The 20,029-nt window shown below is 49.1% G+C and overlaps 1 protein-coding gene across 1 annotated transcript; it reads right to left on the reverse strand.

Annotated features, from left to right (window-relative positions):
* Positions 1-5,095: 5,095 nt before the first annotated feature.
* On the reverse strand, positions 5,096-20,021 carry MRI1 (methylthioribose-1-phosphate isomerase 1). Its single transcript, XM_015427119.1, has 6 exons — positions 19,890-20,021; positions 15,472-15,713; positions 13,620-13,789; positions 12,769-12,945; positions 6,398-6,622; positions 5,096-5,415 (listed from the first exon to the last, which is right to left on the reverse strand). Exons 1-6 carry the CDS (start codon positions 20,019-20,021, stop codon positions 5,282-5,284), a joined length of 1,080 nt encoding a protein of 359 aa, XP_015282605.1. The 3' UTR covers positions 5,096-5,281.
* Positions 20,022-20,029: the final 8 nt, after the last annotated feature.

Genomic DNA, 20,029 nt, shown 5'->3' on the forward strand with positions numbered 1-20,029 from the left:
AGAAGCTGGGATCCCCTGCCGCTTTCTGGTGACCTGGTTAAAGTCCCAGCTCTTGTCAATAGCTAGTTCACCTCATCTCCTGAGAGAGACTGGAGAGATGCAGCACGCCTGTAGCTACTGCGGGGCCCACGGGGGCCCGGCCCCCTAGTGGTTTTTATAGGCCTCCTTCCCTGAGCCTTGGGTCCTCCTCCCCTCTGATTGCCTGTCGGGCGGGGAGGACCGGGGGGGGGGGGGGCGACAAGAGCCAGCAGCACCACCACAAGAAGCGGCGGAGGCAGCAAGGCTGGGCGGAGACCTGCTTGCTGCCCGGCCTGCCAGCAGCAGTTAAGCTCAGCCAGGCAAGGAGGCAAGCGGGCGCATTATCTGGACTGGCACGCCTGGCTGTGCTCCTGTGCACCAATGTGCCCACATGCCACCCCTTCGTGGGCAACCCAGCCACCGCACACCTCGCCTCTCCTGGCCCCGGGAGGGAGCCAAAGGATAAGGTCAGGCTGCCCCGGAGGCGGCAACGCGGGAAGGAACACTGGTGCTCCTCAGAAAGGGCTTGTCATTCAACTTCCAAAAAACAAAACGAAAAAAGGCCCTGGAGTTTTGCCACAAAGTTAGCGGGGAGCCCTACTCCGCAAGCACGATCAGCACGGCACAGGAAAAGTGGGATGGAGATTGTGAGATCAGGGCAGGCAGAAAAAATGCCACATGGTTTTGTAACTTTCCCCAGCCATGCTCAGATCTAAGGTTGAGATGGAACAGGCCTGCTTTGACCCACTCTGCCCACCCACTCCTAGGGGCTTGCCAACTCCTGGAGGGGTTTACCGCTTTCTTTCACGAGGGTGTTCATTGCCACCACCTGTTTGATTTAGGGATTTCCCACTGGGAAGGACAAGACTCCCAGTTTTCCCTCCTAGTTCTGAGGCCTGGCCTAAGTGTCTCCCACTACCCAGCAACCGGTTACCGGTTACCATGGGGACCAGATACTGCTTTCGGGTTCCCCTGGGGAGACAGCCACGTGCACACTGACCACTTTCCTCCCAACCCAGGGGCCCCTCTTGCACTAGCATGTCCAAAATAGAGGGGGAATCTTAGTACAGAGACTGAGAACCAACCTCATGAATAAAAAAGGTTTATTGAAAATATTTACAAGCATCCTTCAGAAGAAGAAGAGGAGATTGGATTTATACCCCGCCCTTCACTACCCAAAGGAGTCTCAGAGCGGCTTACAAACTCCTTTCCCTTCCCCTCCCCACCACAGACACCCTGTGAGGTAGAAGAAGAGATTGGATTTATACCCCGCCCTACACTACCCAAAGGTGTCTCAGAGCGGTTTACAAACTCCTTTCCCTTTTCCTTCCCACAAGAGACACCTTGTGAGGTAGAAGAAGAAGGAGGAGATTGGATTTATACCCCGCCATTCACTACCCAAAGGTGTCTCAGAGCGGCTTACAATCTCCTTTCCCTTCCCCTGCCCACAACAGACACCCTTTGAGGTAGGCGGGGCTGAGAGAGCTCTGACAGAAACTGCTCTTTTTCAAGGACAGCTCTTATCAGAACTACAGCTTGCCCAAGGTCATCCAGCAGGTGCAAGTGAAGGAGTGGGGAATCAACCCTGGTTCTCGCAGATTCGAGTCCGCGCACTTAACCACTACACCAAGCACTACACAGAGCACCAGATCAGCAATTGGATTTCAAAAGAAAATTGGTCATAAACACAATCCTCTTTCCATTTTCTAGGCATACTCTAACTGATGTTAAAATAGGACAGGCACTAAAGAGCTTTAAAAGATACAAGGTTCCTATCTGCGTCCCAATCCCTGGGAGACTGCATGGTCAGCAAAAGATGGCCGCCGTGACTGACCATTGCACAGAAGTCTGTTGCCTTCAAAGAATCAGCACTAAGAGACCCATCTTCCTCAGAGCAAGGGCTTTTATCAACCCTGTTTCCACCCCCTTTATATCACTCCCTCTACCCTCTTGACCCAGTCCACCCAGGCCGCAGGTGCATCCTGGGAGCCCTCCTGGAATGCATTCTGGGAAATCTCCAGGAGCCCCTTGGAAACTGCCTAGCACCAAATTCCTTGGTTGGTTTTCCTACCAGCATCATTAGCGTTTGTATAGATGTAATCTAGCAGGCAATTGAACTTGCTCCCTGCCATTGGGGAGGGGGACGGGGGGGGGCACACTTTTAGAACTCAGATTGGGGTGTGGGGGGGAGGTGTCTCCACAATACTTGCCAGACCCTGATCTCCAGGGGAATGAAATATTATGGATTATCATCTTTAATGCCTGTGCTGCACTGGATTTCATATACCTGTTTTCCCGGGCCTGCTGTAACAAGAATTTTTCCAGTTTTGATACACAGTAGGTAAAGATGTAAGGAGCTGCGGTCGCTCAAGTGGTTAAGACGCTGAACTGCAGGCTGTGGAAGGTCGGTAGTTCAGCAGTTCGAGACCCGTGTGCCGCATGACGGAGTGAGCTCCCGTCTCTAGTTCCAGCTCCTGCCAACCTAGCAGTTCGAAAGCGAGAAATTGCAAGTAGATAAATAGGTACCACTTTGGTGGGAAGGTAACAGCGTTCCGTGTGCCTTGGTGGTCAGCCATGCCGGCCACATGACCACGGAAACGTCTTCAGACAGCGCTGGCTCTTCGGCTTTGAAACGGAGATGAGCACCGCAACCCTAGAGTCGGACTCGACTGGCTTTCGAGCAAGGGAACCTTTACCTTTAGGTAAAGATGTACACAAGCACACATGGACCTTTCCTACTGACTCCCCCGCCTCCGAGCTGTGAAAGAAACAGCTGTGATCTTCAAGTGCTCATTTTGCACTGTATTAGGAAACAGTTGTGTTGAATAAACTGGAATTTCGTTTCAAAATTTTTTATTTTTCAATTCTAACATGAAGACATTTTCACCGAACATCTTGGCAGCTGGCTGAGACAAATACCAGAAGTGTGGTCATCCAGCCACACCCACCTTTTGCTTCTTATTCTGTTGACCTTGTTTGTGGTCAAAACCAGGGCTTTTTTTGTAGCAGGAACTCCTTTGCATGTTAGGCCACACACCCCTAATGTAGCCAATCCTAATGTGTTTCTGCTGTTGGGTGTGGCCTATTATGCTAATGAGTTCCTGCTGGGCGTGGCCAACTTGGGAGCCAGCCGGAACTCCGTTCCTGTGAGTTCCTGCCCAAAAATAGCCCTGCTCTTAACATTTCAAACTCTTTGGCATGAAACTGAGCCGTCAGTTAAATTGCAAAATTATAAAGAGCTTTTTCGTCTTAAACGTAGAAAGGAACAGGGCTAATTTCCGTATATCACATTCAAGACTGAGGTATGAAGATGAGGTTTCCTGTCAACTGCAAAGGATACGGTTACAGAGAATTCCAGCTCCCGCTGATATAAGACTGAAGTTCAAGACTAGGCAGAAGGTGGTTAGGAACAGCATGTTAAAATGTAATCCATAAGGAAGGACTGAACAAAGTCATCTAAAGCCTCTGCCGTCAATACAATACACTTTCATCAGTACGTGACCATTCTGGAAGGAAAGGTTTTGGCTTCGCAGTATTTATGGAAATGACATAAATATTTCCTTTAACCAAAGGATCAATCATAAGGGGGGGGGGACAAATAATTCAGACTTGTGTGATCTGATATTCAAAGGCAATTTCACTCTGTTTAGCCACCCAGATATGTCTTCCGGTGTGTTACTGTCAACATATCTTGTTTATGAAGCTCCCAGATGGCTGGCTGGTTACTACTGAAGGCAAAGTGCTGGATTAAATACATCTTTGGTCTGGTCCAGCAAAGCAGTTCTTTCATTCACACTTCAAAGGGAAGCAATCGACAGGAGAAAGGTTTTCAGCTCACATTTCTGGCCTTGGTCTGCTTCTCATGAAAAAATACTGAAAATCAAGCATTCATGCATGGGTCAAAGTAACTCTTTTTAGCACAATGTAGCATAAAAAACTTAGTATGTATTAATTTCACTTTCAGTGGTCAAAGGACTTCATAAATGTTCTGAAGTGGGCCACAGCTCAGAGGTGAAGCATCTGCTTGTCATGCAGAAGATCCCATATTCAAACCCCTCCAATTAAAAAGATCAGGTAGCAGATTATGTGAAAGACCTCCACCTCTGATCCTAGAGAGCCACTGCCAGTTAACAATACTGACCTTGATAGGCTAATGGCCTGACTCACTAGAAAGCAGCTTCAAGCACTGTGGCAAAACTAAAGCAGAGAGGAGCTTATTTAAGGGCTCTTTTTGTAGCAGGAACTCCTTTGCATATTAGGCCACACACCCCCTAATGTAGCCAATCCTCCAAGAGCTTACAGAGCTCTTCTTACAGGGGCTACTGTAAGCTCTTGGAGGATTGGCTACATTAGGGGTGTGTGGCCTAATATGCAAAGGAGCTCCTGCTACAAAAAGAGCCCATGACTTCCTGTGGCCCTGATGGGCGTGAGAGGGTCCACTAGGGGAGTTCGGGGCAGAGGCAACATTTGAACTGGGGACCTCCTTAATCTTTGCAACGATGCTTCATCAGCTCCCCAAAAAGGAGAAGATAAGAAATTATCTGGAAAACGACAATACCTTTTGTTAACTCCAATACAATAGAAGAGCTCCACTCGTGAATTTCTGAAGGCAGAAAGATTTCAGTTTCTTAGTTGCTGTTCCCAAACAGGTTCCCAGAACTGGGAGATCAGTGCTCTCGACGGATGCAGGCAGTATAAAGGGTCCTTTTTTGACCTGGATGTTACCTATATAGCCCTCCTCTCTCACACACACTCATTCACTCACACACCAGCTGTCCTTGTTCAGTCAGCTCCAATAACCATTTAACTCCAGGTCTGAGGAAAGGAAATGGGTATTTGTTATGTACGCGGGCCGCCACCAGGGGTCCAAGGCTACAGTAGGGAGCTTGGCTCCTCTAGACAATAGAAACCCAGGATCCTAGTTCCCCCAGCATTCACCAATAGCCACTTTGGCGGGAAATTCAAACCCGCCAACGGGACTGGGTGTGTGCTGGGTGGGTGTGTATATAGTTGGCCTTGCAGGGCCGTTAGTCCAGTGAAGTACAATAAACGTGTGCAAACGCATGTCGTTGTCCGAGTCCTCCATGCGGTGAACCCAGTACTTTTCAGTATTCATTAACAATGCACAGTACAAAGGCAGAGGGCAGGGTGAACAGCACATCCTATTAACCTTGAATGCTGGCTCCTCTAGAGGTTAGGGCTGAAAGTCCGCCTGATGCACACTCTTGTCTAGCCAGTCCAGAAACAGCTGAGCTCATCACCTTCATACTTGGCTCTCCGCCCGTGTCAATGCTGCCTGAAGTTCAGCAGCAGCGAAAACACCCAATTCAGTGACAATGCCACCAGTAATCAGATCGTGAGGGGTGACATCAAAGGCTGGATTCCAGACACCAATACCTGGGAGGAAAGCAACAATCAAGCTACAGACAAATCCACTTAGCTATTCTCTGGCCCAGCTAGACTAACTCCCCCTTTACTGTAACCAGGGGTCATTTCGTAGAAAAAGAGGTGCAGGAGCTCATTAGCATAACTCATTAGCGTAACTTATTTGCATATGCCACACACCCCTGAGATCACCGGAAGTGTGTCAGAAGGCAACACCCACCGCTCAGGCTCCACTGGACTGTTTTGGATTGCTAGCTATTGGGGGGGGAGTGCACATCTGTCCTCCCAGAGGAGGGAGAGCTTGTACCTGAATAAAGCTTGGTCTTCAAGGGGCCACTGGACTGTTTTGGACTGGGGGGGGTACTCTGCAACTTACCTGGTTGCTTCTTGCTCTGGCTGAGGGCTGCTGGGAACAGGGGGTGGGGCTTGTTGCATGTGCCCGCCCCCTGGGCTCTTTACTGTCGGAGCTCCGCTCCTGTGCGCTCCTGCAGGAAATGACCCCTGACTGTAAGTAAAACTAAGGTTTGGGGACCCAGTTCTACAAATGGGAGAGAGATATCTCAAAAGAGCCACAGAGGGCATGTGCTTCGACTCTAAAGAACGCATGGTCTAAAAAAATAAATAAGTGAAAGGAGTTTGGAAGCACCATAGAATGAAAGAAGGAAAAAACTTCCCTTACAATCAGGAGTCCTAGGTAGAAAGACAACTCCTGCCCCTAGACTTGGGCCATCTATAACTTTTCCTGAGTGACAGGACATCTTCCTAGGAGAACAGAAGGGTCCAACCCGTTCTGTTCAAGAACCCTGGATTCTGATGCATCAGAGAACTCTCAAGCCATCTTGCTTTGACTCACGTAGCCTTACTGCAAAACCTGGAGATGTCTGACCTATAAAGTCTGGCATGTCCACCTGTTAAAATCAATGAGGATGGGACTGAAGCTGATGATGTTCTATTAAACTCATTTTCTGCATGCACCCTTTCAATGCTTTAGTACCTGGTGCTGCAACCCGTACTCCATTGATATCTGTCAGCTCCTGGCTCGGCCGCTCCTCGATAGCAATTTGTCCTCCATGTTGCAAGCTCAGGTCACATGAGGTTCGGGGTGCTGCCACGTAGAAAGGAATCCCATGGTGCTTTGCAGCAATAGCCAATTGATAGGTTCCAACTTTGTTGGCAGTGTCTCCATTGGCAACAACTCTGTCCGCTCCCACAAAGACAGCTGGGTAAAAAAAAAAAAAAGTTAAGTTACAGTTCTTCGTGGTTGCCAGGGCCAGATTATCCATTAAGCCTAGTAAGCGGCAAACAGTGTTAAACAGGGGGCCTTACTACAGTGTAAATAACTTGGACTTTCCCCACTGTGGAGAACATACCATAGCCATCCTGATTTCTGTACATGGCTCCAAAACCCAGAATGTGGTTGTCATGGCTCAGGTGGGGTGTCACCTGACGCTACCACCACTCTGGATTTAGGATCCCTTGAGAAGGCCCAGAGCACCCTCCCAAGACCTTCAGACCTCCATTTTGGCTGAATAACAGGCGTGAGGACCAGGCAGAGTACAACAAGGAAAAGGTTTATTTTATAGGAGGTCAAACAACAAGATGCAGAATAATAACAGTAAGTGGGTGAAAAGAAAAGAAACCAAATGCCCTGACGCGTCTAAATATATACTGTCCCTAGCTCACTATTCCAAGTGACACTAGACTACTCACACTGCCCTCAGGATGGGTTTCTTCCTGCAGCAGCCTTCCTTCTGGCTCTGCCCTCTGGAAGAAAGAACAGCTTCTCCTCTGGCACCAGCCCTTTTGTCCCCCAGCCCTCTTCTTCCCTATTGGTCAATTTTGGCTCCAAAACCTCTCAGGGGCTTCTGGGAGTTGTAGGCCCAGCCTCACCTACAGCTAGCCAGGCTCCCTGGGCCTAGTAGGCCTCTGGTGGCACAGCCCAGATCATGACAGCGGTAAATGTTCTCCCATTGCAAAGTGACTAAAGCCAGGTCAGTGCTCACAGATAGCCACAAGTTTAGAAAACTAGCCGCCTACAAAGCTCGAGAGAACTTTTTGGACTCTATTTGTGGGACAGGGCAGGAAACAAGGATATAAGGAATGAGGATAGAGATTGCATGTGCAGAACTGCCTTTTTGTGTGTGTGGAAGGGAAGACCTGAGGTGATTTGGGCTGAGGAAACAAATGAAAGAAGGGGAGGGACATTCTATTCCTCCTTTTGCAGTTTCCGCTCACCTAATCAACATTTTGCCAAAGGGCTCTTTTTGTAGCAGGTACTCATTTGCATATTAGGCCACACACCCCTAATGTAGCCAATCCTCCAAGAGCTTACAGTAGCCCCTGTAAGAAGAGCTCTGTAAGCTCTTGGAGGATTGGCTACATTAGGGGGGTGTGGCCTAATATGCAAAGGAGTTCCTGCTACAAAAAGAGCCCTCACTGCCAACACACACCAACAATTCTCCAGCCTGGACAGATTTGCTTTTGAAGACATAGGTAGAGGGACCCAGGACCCTCAATATTGTGGCAAATGGAAAACTGAGAAGGGAAACCCTTTTCTTCTCCCTTGCCTTTGTGAGTTCCCTTCACGTGCCTCTACGAGCAGCTTGCATGAGGATCCTGACACGACTGTCGCTGGTTCAGCCTTGAAATTCTGCAGTCTGGTTAGCCTAGCAGTGGAACCAGAGACTTAGAGAAGCGGATAGTAAGCTGGCTACCTGATCCTTCTCAGCCCAAAACACTTGAAGAGCGGATGAACGGACTAGGAGTTTCCTTCTCAAGCCCCTTGGCCTCCTCCCTTGGTAGCCAGCCCATTCTTTGCATACGTATATGCAGGGGTCATTTCGTAGAAAAAGAGGTGCAGGCAGGGGTCATTTGGGGGGGGACGCGGGGGGACGCCATCCCCCCGGGTGAGGTGCGGGAAGGCGGGGCCTGGAGCTCCCTGCTGGTGCCCGCTGGAGGTCGCCGCCGGCTGTGGAGAGGAGGCGGGGCGCGCTGCGTTGGGCGCGGATGAGCGAGCAGGTTTCCCAGCCACCTCCCGGCTTCGCCTTTCCCGTCACGCTCGGTGCAGCAAGCGGGCGGCTGAGCGTGGGGGAAGCCGCCGCCGCCGCCAGAAGCAGCCCCGCCGTTACGCGGCTCGCCTGCGCCGCCGTGACCCGCCCAGGCCGCCTCCTCTTCCTCGCAATCGCGGGAGATCCCCTGCCTCCACCTTAGGAATGGGAACCCCAGTGATGTCAGGGGGCGTGGCCTTATGACACACTTCAGGTGCTGTCAGGGGGTGTGGCATAGGCTAATGAGTTATGCTAATGAGTCCCCCTAGCTCTTTTTCTACGAAATGACCCCTGATGGCACCGATCATTTATATTGGGCCGTCTCTCACGGTAGTTGGTGAAGGTGGTAGTGGCGGCTTCTAAATAAAAGCCTGGCGGATGGTCTCAACCCGTTGATGGTCTGAACCCGTTAGGACACTTCTCACCCATAAACAGTTTTTAACCTCCCTCTCGTCCATTACCACTCTCCCCCCTGGGCTCTTTACTTCCGGAGCTCCGCTCCTGTGCGCTCTACAGGAAATTACCCCTGTGTATATGTATGTACTCCCCCACAGCTAGGAGAGTTTCCCAGTTCAAGAACAAATATCAGCATGAAACTTCCAGTTCTAGGAAAAATGCCCATGGAAAAAACCCCACGGTCATAAATGCTCACAGGAAAAAAACCTGCGTGGAAAAAAGCCCTCACGGAAAAATACCATGTAAAGCGCCATAGATATTTGTAATTGTGGATAACCATTCACCTCCATTTATGAGAATGAACAGGTATTACCTATATTCACATGCAACAATTTGTGTTGTGATTTTATCAAGTATAGTTAAATAATAATTTTGCTATGTTATTAGGCAACCTGCCTGTGCATTAGCCAGTGTTAGTTTGTGGCAAGCGAGGTTCCTCTGCAGTCCATCATATAGAGACCACACACCGGTGTTCCTTCTAAGCTGAGTTAGTGTGAGCTAGCTAGCTCACAGGTTTTTAGCCTCCAGCTCACAGATTTTTGTCTTAGCTCAGGAAGGACGGCTCCAGAGCAAACTGATTTATGCAGCAGCCAAATTGCTCGCTCACAACTGTAATGCCAGTAGCTCACAATGTAGAATTTTTGCTCACAGGACTCCAAACCTTAGAGAGAGTATTGCCACACACTGGGATGACTGCTGTGGAATAAGAAATTAAGAGCACTACAGGACATGGTTGCCACTTCTGTTGTTATTTGCTATTTAATGTTGTCTTATGGTTTTGTTATCTTCGTAGATCTATGAGGCCTTAAATAATTCTACTATTTAGGAAAGAGAAAGAGGAGGCGGCAGTGGCAGTGGCAGCAGCTGAGGAGACTGGGTAATGTAATTAACATAAGAAGAACCCTGCTGGATCACACCAGTCCCTGCAGTTGGGAGGGGCTGATCTTTTAGTCTCACAATGGGACCAGAGATATAAAAGGAGTAGCTGAGTATGGCCCAGGCCTTTTATTATCCAGGCCCTGAAGAAAGCAAGACTTTTTACGTAGGTAAGTTCTCCACACATTTTCCTCTCACTGAGGGACAAAAATTAGATGCTAGGAAGATTTTAATTTAGTAAAGCATGGTTTTTCAAATTCTGTTTCCCCTGTTGTGGGAAAACTAGAAAACAGTATGCCTGCAAAAAGGTCTTCAAAGCAGCCAGGTATCTTTTTTGTACTTCTTTAGTTTTAATTCTGAGTGGTCTTCAGCCCTCACCTGGGAAATGGCAACAATGGTTTCCCAGGAGGAAATAGCTGGTATGGAGGGCGGAGTCTATGGCATTGTACCTGTCTGAGTTCTCACTCCTCCTCAAATCCCACCCTCTCCAGGCTCCACCCCTCATATCTCCAGGAATTTTCCAACCTGGAGTTGGCAACCCTATCTCCTTCCCAGCCAATTATCAGCCTACCGTTATCTGCCCCTGATCTCTACCATCTGGAGAGCAGTTTTAATTCTGAGTGATCTCCAGCCCTCACCTGGAGATTGGCAGCAATGATTTCTCAGGAGGAAAAGTACCGTATTTCTCCACAGTGGAGACCAAAGCAGATTACATCATTCTCCTCTCCACCTTTTGACCTGCACAACAACCTTGTGAGGTAGGTTAGGCTGAAAGTCTGTGACTAGTCCGAAATCACCTTCTCAACTTCTACATCAAGAACCTGGGTCTCCCAAACCCTGCTCTGAAGCACTAACTGCCAAGCCTAGGGTAGCCAACCTACAGGTGGAGCCTGAAGATCACCAGGTATCCCCCCCCTGGATAAAATAACTGCTTTGGAGGGTGGGCTCTACGGCATTCTATTCAGCTGAGGCCTCTCCCCTCCCCTCCCCAAACTCTGGCTTCTGTAGACTCCATCACAAAATATCCAGGAATTTCCCAACCTGGAGCTGGCAACCCTAGTCAGGCCTGGCCCCAATGAGTTCCTCACAAAGGCCTGGACAGGGTTTCCTTCGTCTTTTTACTGACATAACCAAGTTTGGTTGCCTAGCAACAGCCACTTAGGATAAGTTAGTCCCACAGGAGCGGACCCAGCACCCAGCCAATGGCACGTGAGAACTCTTGAGTGGCGGTTGAATAGCCAATTGCTGATGGAGTGCATAGCACAGCCAATGGGAGAGCTGGAAATGGCCAACGTGTAAGACAATTCTATATATAGGATTATATATGCATGTGAATACAGGTAATACCTGTTCATTCTCATAAATGGAGATGAATGGTTATCCACAATTATAAATATCGATGGCGCTTTACATGGTTCCGTGTGGGCTTATTTCCATGTGGGCATTTTTCCACGTAGGCTTTTTTCCTGTGAGCATTTATGACCGTGGGGTTTTTTCCTGTGAGCTTTTTTCCGGTCACCGAAGCTTTCAGCACTCTCTCTCACTCTCTTTGCCAAGCTTAACAAGGCTGCTGTTAATAGAAAATGGAAAAGAACAGGTAGACCACTTTATTTTTTTAGAATATTTCTATATGCCTCTTCAGACTCCTGCTCAAGGCAGCTTACAATTTTAAAACACAATATTAAAACACAAGCCATTGTACACAACAAGACACATAAAAACTATCCATAAATCTGAAGCAGACCATTAAAAAGCTTATCAGAAAAAAGCCCTAATTAAAGACCTGGGTAAAAAAGGGATGTGTTTTAGCCAGGCTTGTATAAGAAAATAAAGTAGGAGCCAGGTGAGCCCCCCCGGGGGGGGGGATCCAAAGACAAGGGGCCACTACAGAAAATGCCATTGCTAGTCACCAGCTGCCTTACCTCTGAAAGTGGGGCCACAGAGAGCACTGTGAGCCACTGCGCCCTACATGAAATATGTCAAATATGGAATCACCACAGCTTGTGGTGAACAGTGCGCATAAAACAGCAATGTGATTTTTGTTTGTTTGCACATACACGCTATTTCCCCCCAAAAAAGAAAACAGATTTCTGCTCAAGAGAGCCAATTTGGTGCAGTGGTTAAGTGCGCGGACTCTAATCTGGGAGAACCGGGGTTGATTCCCCACTCCTCCACTTGCACCTGGCTGGATGATGTTGGACAAGCCACAGTTCTGATAAGAGCTGTTCTTGAAAAAGAGCATTTTCTGTCAGAGTTCTCTCAGCCCCCCCTACCTCACAGGGTGTCTGTTGTGGGGAGGGGGAGGGAAAGGAGTTTGTAAGCCACTGTCAGACACCTTTGGGTAGTGAAGGGCGGGGTATAAATCCAGTCTCTTCTTCTTCTTCTTCTCTTCTCAAGGCAGAAGAGATGCTGGGAGCTGGCAAGCTGTCGAGGCTAAAGAAGATGAGCTGTGGACCAGGAGACCCCCTGAATCAGATCTCACTTCTGCCCCCCACTGCAATATATTTATTTATTTATTATATTTATACCCCGCGTATCCTGCGAACAGGCTCCTTACTGGCCTTATAGGTACAGTACAGAGATTACTGAGCTAATGTATGTGAGGAGCTTGAAAGCACTGTAAAGAAGGCTAAGTGTAATTCTACTCTGGCTGAACACTGTCTTACAGCTCACCCAGGGCCCACACGTCCTTTCCCGAAGCAGCAGGGATGGTCAGTGACCAAGGCAAAGAGAATAAATCTAGGTGAATAAAGTGCGCACGGAGACCCTCTCTCCCAGGCTTTGGGTCACCCACAGCAGCCATCCCTTCCCAAATGCTGCCCTTATGCTACTGCCGCCAACTCTCTCCGGAGACCAGCCCAATGGCTACACGCTTGTATACGAGGTTGATTACTAAAGCAAGCTGCCACCGTAAATCGCTGGCACAAGAAACAGTAGGGAGACCGCTGAGCAGCCAAGCAAGAAAGAAGAGCTCCAAAGTACTCACCCGACACCTTTTTCTCCTTCATAGTCACAGATGCCATGCTGTCAGCAATGAGCGTGGCAGGGACCTGCTCATACACCAACTCGTAGGCAGTCAGGCGGGCTCCCTGGTTATATGGCCGCGTCTCTGTGCAATAGACATGCTCCAGATGGCCCATGGCATGCAGGGAGTGAATGATGCCTGCAAAGGAAAGACCATAAATACTGAAGGAAGAATGGATCATACTGGACACAGGAAGAGGAAAGCTGGAAGCTGTTACTTTAGAAGGGATGACAATTGCGTGGTTTCAGCCAGGGGTCATTTCGTAGAAAAAGAGGCGCAGGAGCTCATTAGCATAACTTATTTGCATATGCCACACCCCCTGACATCACCGGAAGTGTGTCAGAAGGCAACAGCCACCGCTCAGGCTCCACTGGACTGTTTTGGATTGCTAGCTATTGGGGGGGGAGCAGGGACGTGCAGATCTGCCCTCACAGATGAGGGAGAGCTTGTACCTGAAGGCGGGCGGGGGGGGGGGCTCTGCAACTTACCTGGCTGCTTCTTGCTTCTTGTGGCCCGACTGAGGGCTGCTGGGAGCAGGCGATGAGGCTTATTGCCTGGGCTCCTTACTGCCGGAGCTCCGCTCCTGTGCGCTCCCGCAGGAAATGACCCCCGGTTTCAGCAATGCAGCTAGAATTCCTAGCTATATCTCCAAAGAATTCTCTTTGGCTCAAAGGGGAAGATAGGGAATTAACTGGGGACTAAGCAGAAGAGGGTTGGGAATAGGAGCCAAACGTCTAAGCAGTGTAGTGGTACTCTGCTGTTTTTGCACCTGAATTCGGGAAATGCCTTTCATATGCCTGGAGGCCACTTACCAAGTGCAGTGCCATAGCCAGCAGTGGCCAGTGAGCCTGTGTTGCAGTGAGTCAGGACCACCACCTTGTCCTGTCCTACTCGCTGCAGGAGGTGGCGTGCCCCATGTTCCCCGATGCTTCTGTTGTCTTTCAGGTCTTTATCCAACATGGCTTCTGCCCAGCTGATCACACTACAAATGAGACGGAGAGGTATTTGGGATATCTCTAGTCCTAAAAAGCTGCACAACGGGGCCAGCCACTGATACGTTTTAGAGTTCTGCAAACCTCGAGAAAGCCTTAGGTTTGCAGAGAGGTATCATTTTTAACAAACGGGGGTGAGTGGACCGAGTGCGATGTAACGGATGGAGGGTCAGACTCTTTGGGTGACCTTGGGCCAGTCACATCTCAGTCTAACCTAGAAGAAGAAGAAGAGGAGGAGGAGATTGGATTTATACCCCGCCCTTCACTTGGAGTCTCAGAGCGGCTTACAAACTCCTCTCCCTCCCCCTCCCCACAACAGACACCCTGTGAAGTAAAAGAAGAAGAAGAGATTGGATTTATACCCCGCCCTTCACTACCCAAAGGAGTCTCAGAGCGGCTTACAATCTCCTTTCCCTTCCCCTCCCCACAACAGACACCCTGTGAGGTAAAAGAAGAAGAAGAAGAGATTGGATTTATACCCCGCCCTTCACTACCCAAAGGAGTCTCAGAGTGGCTTACAAACTCCTTTCCCTTCCCCTACCCACAACAGACACCCTGTGAGGTGGGTGGGGCTGAGAGAACTCTGACAGAAACTGCTCTTTTTCAGGAACAGCTCTTATCAGAACTATGGCTTGCCCAAGGTCATCCAGCAGGTGCAAGTGGAGGAGTGGGGAATCAAACCCAGTTCTCCCAGGTTAGAGTCTGCGCACTTAACCACTACACCAATCTGGCTTTTTTCTGAATGTCATATGATGAAGAAGAAGAAGAAGAGATTGGATTTATATCCCACCCTTCACTACCCAAAGGAGTCTCAGAGTGGCTTACAAACTCCTTTCCCTTCCCCTCCCCACAACAGACACCCTGTGAGGTATGTGGGGCTGAGAGAGCTCTTTCGAGAACCGCTCGTGAGAGAACGGCTCTGAAAGAACTTGTAACTGACCCAAGGTCACATCAGCAGCCTACCCACAACAGACACCCTGTGAGGTGGGTGGGGCTGAGAGAACTCTTGACAGAAACTGCTCTTTTCCTATGGCTATGGCTTGCCCAAGGAGTATCATGAATTTAAGAGGCTAGCTCAACAGCGTTTGGGTCTGTCTGAAGAGCAGCTGAGGCATCAGTTTCGAAAAGCCTGTTTGGAGCCTAAAGAGACTTATGCTGCTTTTATGGCACGGTTACAGAGACTTCTCTATGCTTGGACTGAGGCAGCTCAAGTTAATACTTACACCCAATTATGTAATTTGTAATTAAGGGAGCAGTTTTTTCAGGTACTCAGCCCAGATATTGCAGCTTTGATTCAAGCCCGCAATCCATCCTCCCTGAATGACTTGGCGTTATTTGCTGACCAACTTAAGTCTCAAGTAAAATCCGATCCGAAAGAAGCAAGGCCATGGAAATTATCCATGGAAAGGAGAGAAGAGGCCTTGTTAAAGAGCGGAGAAGACACCCTGTGAGGTAGGCGGGGCTGAGAGAGCTCTGGCAGAAACTGCTCTTTTTTGAAGAACAGCTCTTATCAGAACTATGGCTTGCCCAAGGTCATCCATCAGGAGCAAGTGGAGGAGTGAGGAATCAAACCCAGCTCTCCCAGATTAGAGTCCGCGCACTTAACCACTACACCAAACTGGCTCTCAACAAGCCCAGGGATAGAAGAAGCAGCAGCAAAGGGGATCCACACCTTTCTTGCAGACTCTCAGCAGTAACCCCTTCCCTTTTGGCCTCCTGGCGGACAAAGCAGCCCAGTTCCTGAGCTGCCCGGGCCATGTTGACGGCTGTAGGTCGGGCACTCACGAGGTAGTCCAGCGACTCCAACACAAAGCTCTCCATCTTGCTGACACTCGCTTCTGCATTTCCTTGACTGTGCAGCTCCACTGCCAGACTCAGGCAACCTACAATGGCAATGGCCGGAGCACCTCTCACCTAAGGGGGGGACATTTAGGGTACAAGCACCACAGGGAAACCAGCAAGTGCCAGACACCAGAGCTTATCCAACACTGACAGCAACAGTCAAGTGGAAAAGAAAGCAGGTGCAATGGGCGATGGCAGCAACCGGGAACTGTGGGCCTGCTACTGAGAAGACCTGCATGCAAGAAATGGAAGTATGGGTGGTAGGCCAGGACCAGATGTTTCCAAGAATGCAGTCTGGCACGACTGGAAGCAAAATGGACACAATCATATAAGAACAGGTTATTCTATACCCAAAGGGAAGAAGAGATTGGATTTATACCCCGCCCTTCACTACCCAAAGGAGTCTCAGAGCGACTTACAAACTCCTTTCCCTTCCCCTCCCCACAACAAACACCCTGTGAGGTAAAAGAAGAAGAGATTGGACTTATACCCCGCCCTTCACTACCCAACGGAGTCTCAGAACATAAGAACATAAGAGACGCCAATGTTGGATCAGGCCAAAGGCCCATCCAGTCCAACACTCTGTGTCACACAGTGGCCAGAAATACCAGGTGCCATCAGGAGGTCCACCAGTGGGGCCAGAGCGGCTTGCAAACTCCTTTCCCTTCCCCTCCCCACCACAGACACCCTGTGAGGTAAAAGAAGAAGAAGAGGAGATTGGATTTATACCCCGCCCTTAAGTACCCGAAGGTGTCTCAGAGCAGCTTACAAACGCCTTTCCCTTCCCCTCTCCACACCCTGTGAGGTATGTGGGGATGAGAGAGCTCTATCGAGAACCGCTGGTGAGAGAACGGCTCTGAAAGAACTTGTAACTGACCCAAGGTCACATCAGCAGCTGCATGTGGAAGAGTGAGGAACCAAACCGGGTTCTCCCAGATTAGTGTCCACGCTCCTTAACCCCTAAACCAAACTGGCTCTCTTCCCAGAGGTCTGTGGATTGGCCTACTCTCTGTTGTACTCAAAGGCTACATTTCCCTTGAGAGGTGCTAGGGCTGAGGTCTGGATTCACAGCTTTTTTGGCATGAGTATAATATGAGATTAGGCAAGGATGTTGAAAAAACAACCGACCTTGGGAAAAGCATTTCCGTGACTATAAGCTAATGTAAGGATAAAAGAAGAAGAAAAGAAGAGATTGGATTTATAACCCGCCCTTCACTACCCAAAGGTGTCTCAGAGTGGCTCACAAACTCCTTTCCCTTCCCCTCCCCACAACAGACACCTTGTGAGGTAAAAGAAGAAGAAGAAGAGATTGGATTTATACCCCACCCTTCACTACCCGAAGGAGTCTCAGAGTGGCTTACAAACTCCTTTCCCTTCCCCTCCCCACAACAGACACCCTGTGAGGTGGGTGGGGCTGAGAGAGCTCTTGACAGAAACTGCTCTTTTTCAAGGACAGCTCTTATCAGAACGGCTTGCCCAAGGTCATCCAGCCAGGTGCAACTGGAGGAGTGTGGGAATCAAACCCGGTTCTCCCAGATTAGAGTCCGCGCACTTAACCACTACACCAAACTGACATCTTATCCATATCCAAATCTGTTGCTCACAACACATATTGAACAAGATCCTTCAGGTGGGTAGCCCCTGTTGGTCTGAAGCAGAAGAACAAAGTCTGAGTCCAGTGGCACCTTTAAGACCAACAAAGTCTAAATCTGGGAAGAAGCTTTCATGTACATGCACGCTTCTGTATGCTCATTTACTGTTCACCTTCTACCTATATGTAAGAACTGGTAATTTCCATTTCACTGTACCCGAAGAAGTGTGTGCGCACACAACAGCTTACGTCTTGAATAAAACTTTGTTGGTCTTAAAGGTGCCACTGGACTCAAACTTTGAACGAGAGCCTGTATTCCTGTTTCTTCCTTACTTTCCATTCCTCTTGCAGGAGGAGGTGAATTTAAACGTTACTGATCAGGCCACGGATCACCATCTCCCAGCAGAGGTCCGTACGTGCTGCTGAACAGCTTCTTGTCCCCGCCCCTTAGCCTGAATATACACAGCATTTATGATGCTGGGACATTCAGTGATGGCGCGGAACTGTTGCACATTTTAACCGATACAGAAGAGTATGAAGCTTTTAAATGTGACACCTCCGGGATGGGGCATGATATAGGGAGATGCTTCTCAATGGCCTCTATGTAGGAGCTGTAACTTTATAACCGTGTGTAGGAGTAGAGGATGAGGAGCACTCGACTGACCTTAACAACCAACAGTGTCAAACGGGGACAGTTCTTGCTGGACTGGCTGCTGGTGCGGAATTCACTGCCACAGGAAGTGGTGGCGGCTACAAGCATGGACGGCTTCAAAAGGGAATTAGATAAGCATATGGAGCAGAGGTCCATCAGTGGCTATTAGCCACAAGGTATAGATAGGGGCTCTGGGGCAAGTGATGCTCTGTCTTCTTGGTGCTTGGGGGGGGGGTCAACAGTGGGAGGGCTTCTACTGTCCTGGCCCCACTGGTGGACCTCCTGATGGCATCTGGTATTTCTGGCCACTGTGTGATACAGAGTGTTGGGCTGGATGGGCCTTTGGCCTGATCCAACATTGGCGTCTCTTATGTTCTTAATCATAAGTACTGTAAGAGCCAATCTCTGACATGCTAGTTTTGAACACGTACAGAAAAGGTTGCTGTGAATAGACTGCCTTAGAGACTGGTAAAATAGAACTGGGGAGAACTAGAACTAGGGAGACCCAGACTGCAATTTCCACTCAGCCAATGGATTTCATTGGCGATACTTCGGCCAATCACTTTCTCTCTGCCTATCCCACCTTGCAGGGTTGCTGTGGGGGCAGAGTAGGGGAGAGGAAAACCACATATGCCAATCCAAGATCCTTAGAGGCAGGGTGGAATAAAAACACAATACACAGCTTCACATATCCCCATAGTCATCTAATCAGACGAAATACATTTGTTACACAGATGGGCCAGTTTGTGCGATCATGGAGTTATAAACCCCCATTTTGGCCACAATGAACAAAAAAAATCCAGTTATCCTGTCTTTTCCAGACAGATCAAGCGCTACTCAATGAACCTCCTATCCCCTTCCGCCAGAGATTGTTTGCCTTCACTTCAAATCTTGGCCATATCTCTTGACCTTACTCAAAAGCCCTGTTCCAGTGAAGACACTGTCTCTGTATGGTGTATACTTAAGAGCCCTGTTCACATGTTAGAGTGAATGCTCAATGCAACCTGCACAGACCAGTTTGTAAGGGCCAATATGCTTTCACTTTACAAATATAAACAGGGACCAGTTCCGGGATAAATGTGTGGCTACAATCACACGTTCAGTTGTACGTGTGTTTAACGTAATATGAGAATTACTCAGCCCAAAGAAAATTCAAGTGTATGCTAGACATAGATTGTATGCATCTTCACTGTAACTTGTGAGCAGGGTTTTTATTTATATGTAAACAGAATAATTCTTGTATTACACTGAATGTGGATGCAGCTAAATGTGTGATTTATTCATCTACTGGTCTCCTTGTTTCATTTGCAAAGTGAAAGTATGTTGGCTCTTTCTTACCAACATATATGTGGGTTGTGTAAGTGCTCACTTTAACACCTGAACAAGGCTAAAGTCCAAACCTGTATTAAGCCACCTTTCCCCAGAGTGTGGTGCTGTGGTGGCTCAAGTGGTTAAGACGCTGAACTGCAGGCTGTGGAAGGTCAGTAGTTCAGCAGTTCAAGACCCGAGTTGCCGCATGACGGAGTGAGCTCCCGTCTCTAGTTCCAGCTCCTGCCAACCTAGCAGTTCGAAAGCAAGAAACTGCAAGTAGATAAATAGGTACCACTTCGGTGGGAAGGTAACACCGTTCCGTGCGCCTCGGTGTTTAGTCATGCCGGCCACATGACCACGGAAACGTCTTCGGACAGCGCTGGCTCTTCGGCTTGGAAACGGAGATGAGCACCGCAAGTCGGACTCGACTGGCTTTCCAGCAAGGGAACCTTTACCCCCACCCCCACCCCACCACCCCCGTCAAGCTCCTTTAATAACATCATTTATTTGCAACTTGTGAGCAGGGCAAATCTGTTCCTAGCAAATCTGTTCCTAGCTCTGCTGTGAAAGCGTCATCTGTTGAATTACTGCCATCATGCAGATGGAACGAAGCTTTATGTTCTGCAGGCACCAAACCTAACTCGGCAGCAACGCTCGCTTGCTTTATGCCAGCTTCCCATCCCCACCGCTGCACCTTCATCGCCCGGATGGCTTCCCAGCCCTGTCGAACGTTGCCAACGTCTTCGTAGAGGCTCTGCTGGGGCAGCAAGAGCTGGTTGAGGATTTGCAGGGAGCCCCTGCGGTAGCGGATGGCTTCCAGGCTCATGGCCGCCT

This window comes from Gekko japonicus, unplaced genomic scaffold (genome assembly GCF_001447785.1).
Source record: "Gekko japonicus isolate JY-2015 unplaced genomic scaffold, Gekko_japonicus_V1.1 scaffold565, whole genome shotgun sequence".
NCBI lineage: Eukaryota > Metazoa > Chordata > Lepidosauria > Squamata > Gekkonidae > Gekko > Gekko japonicus.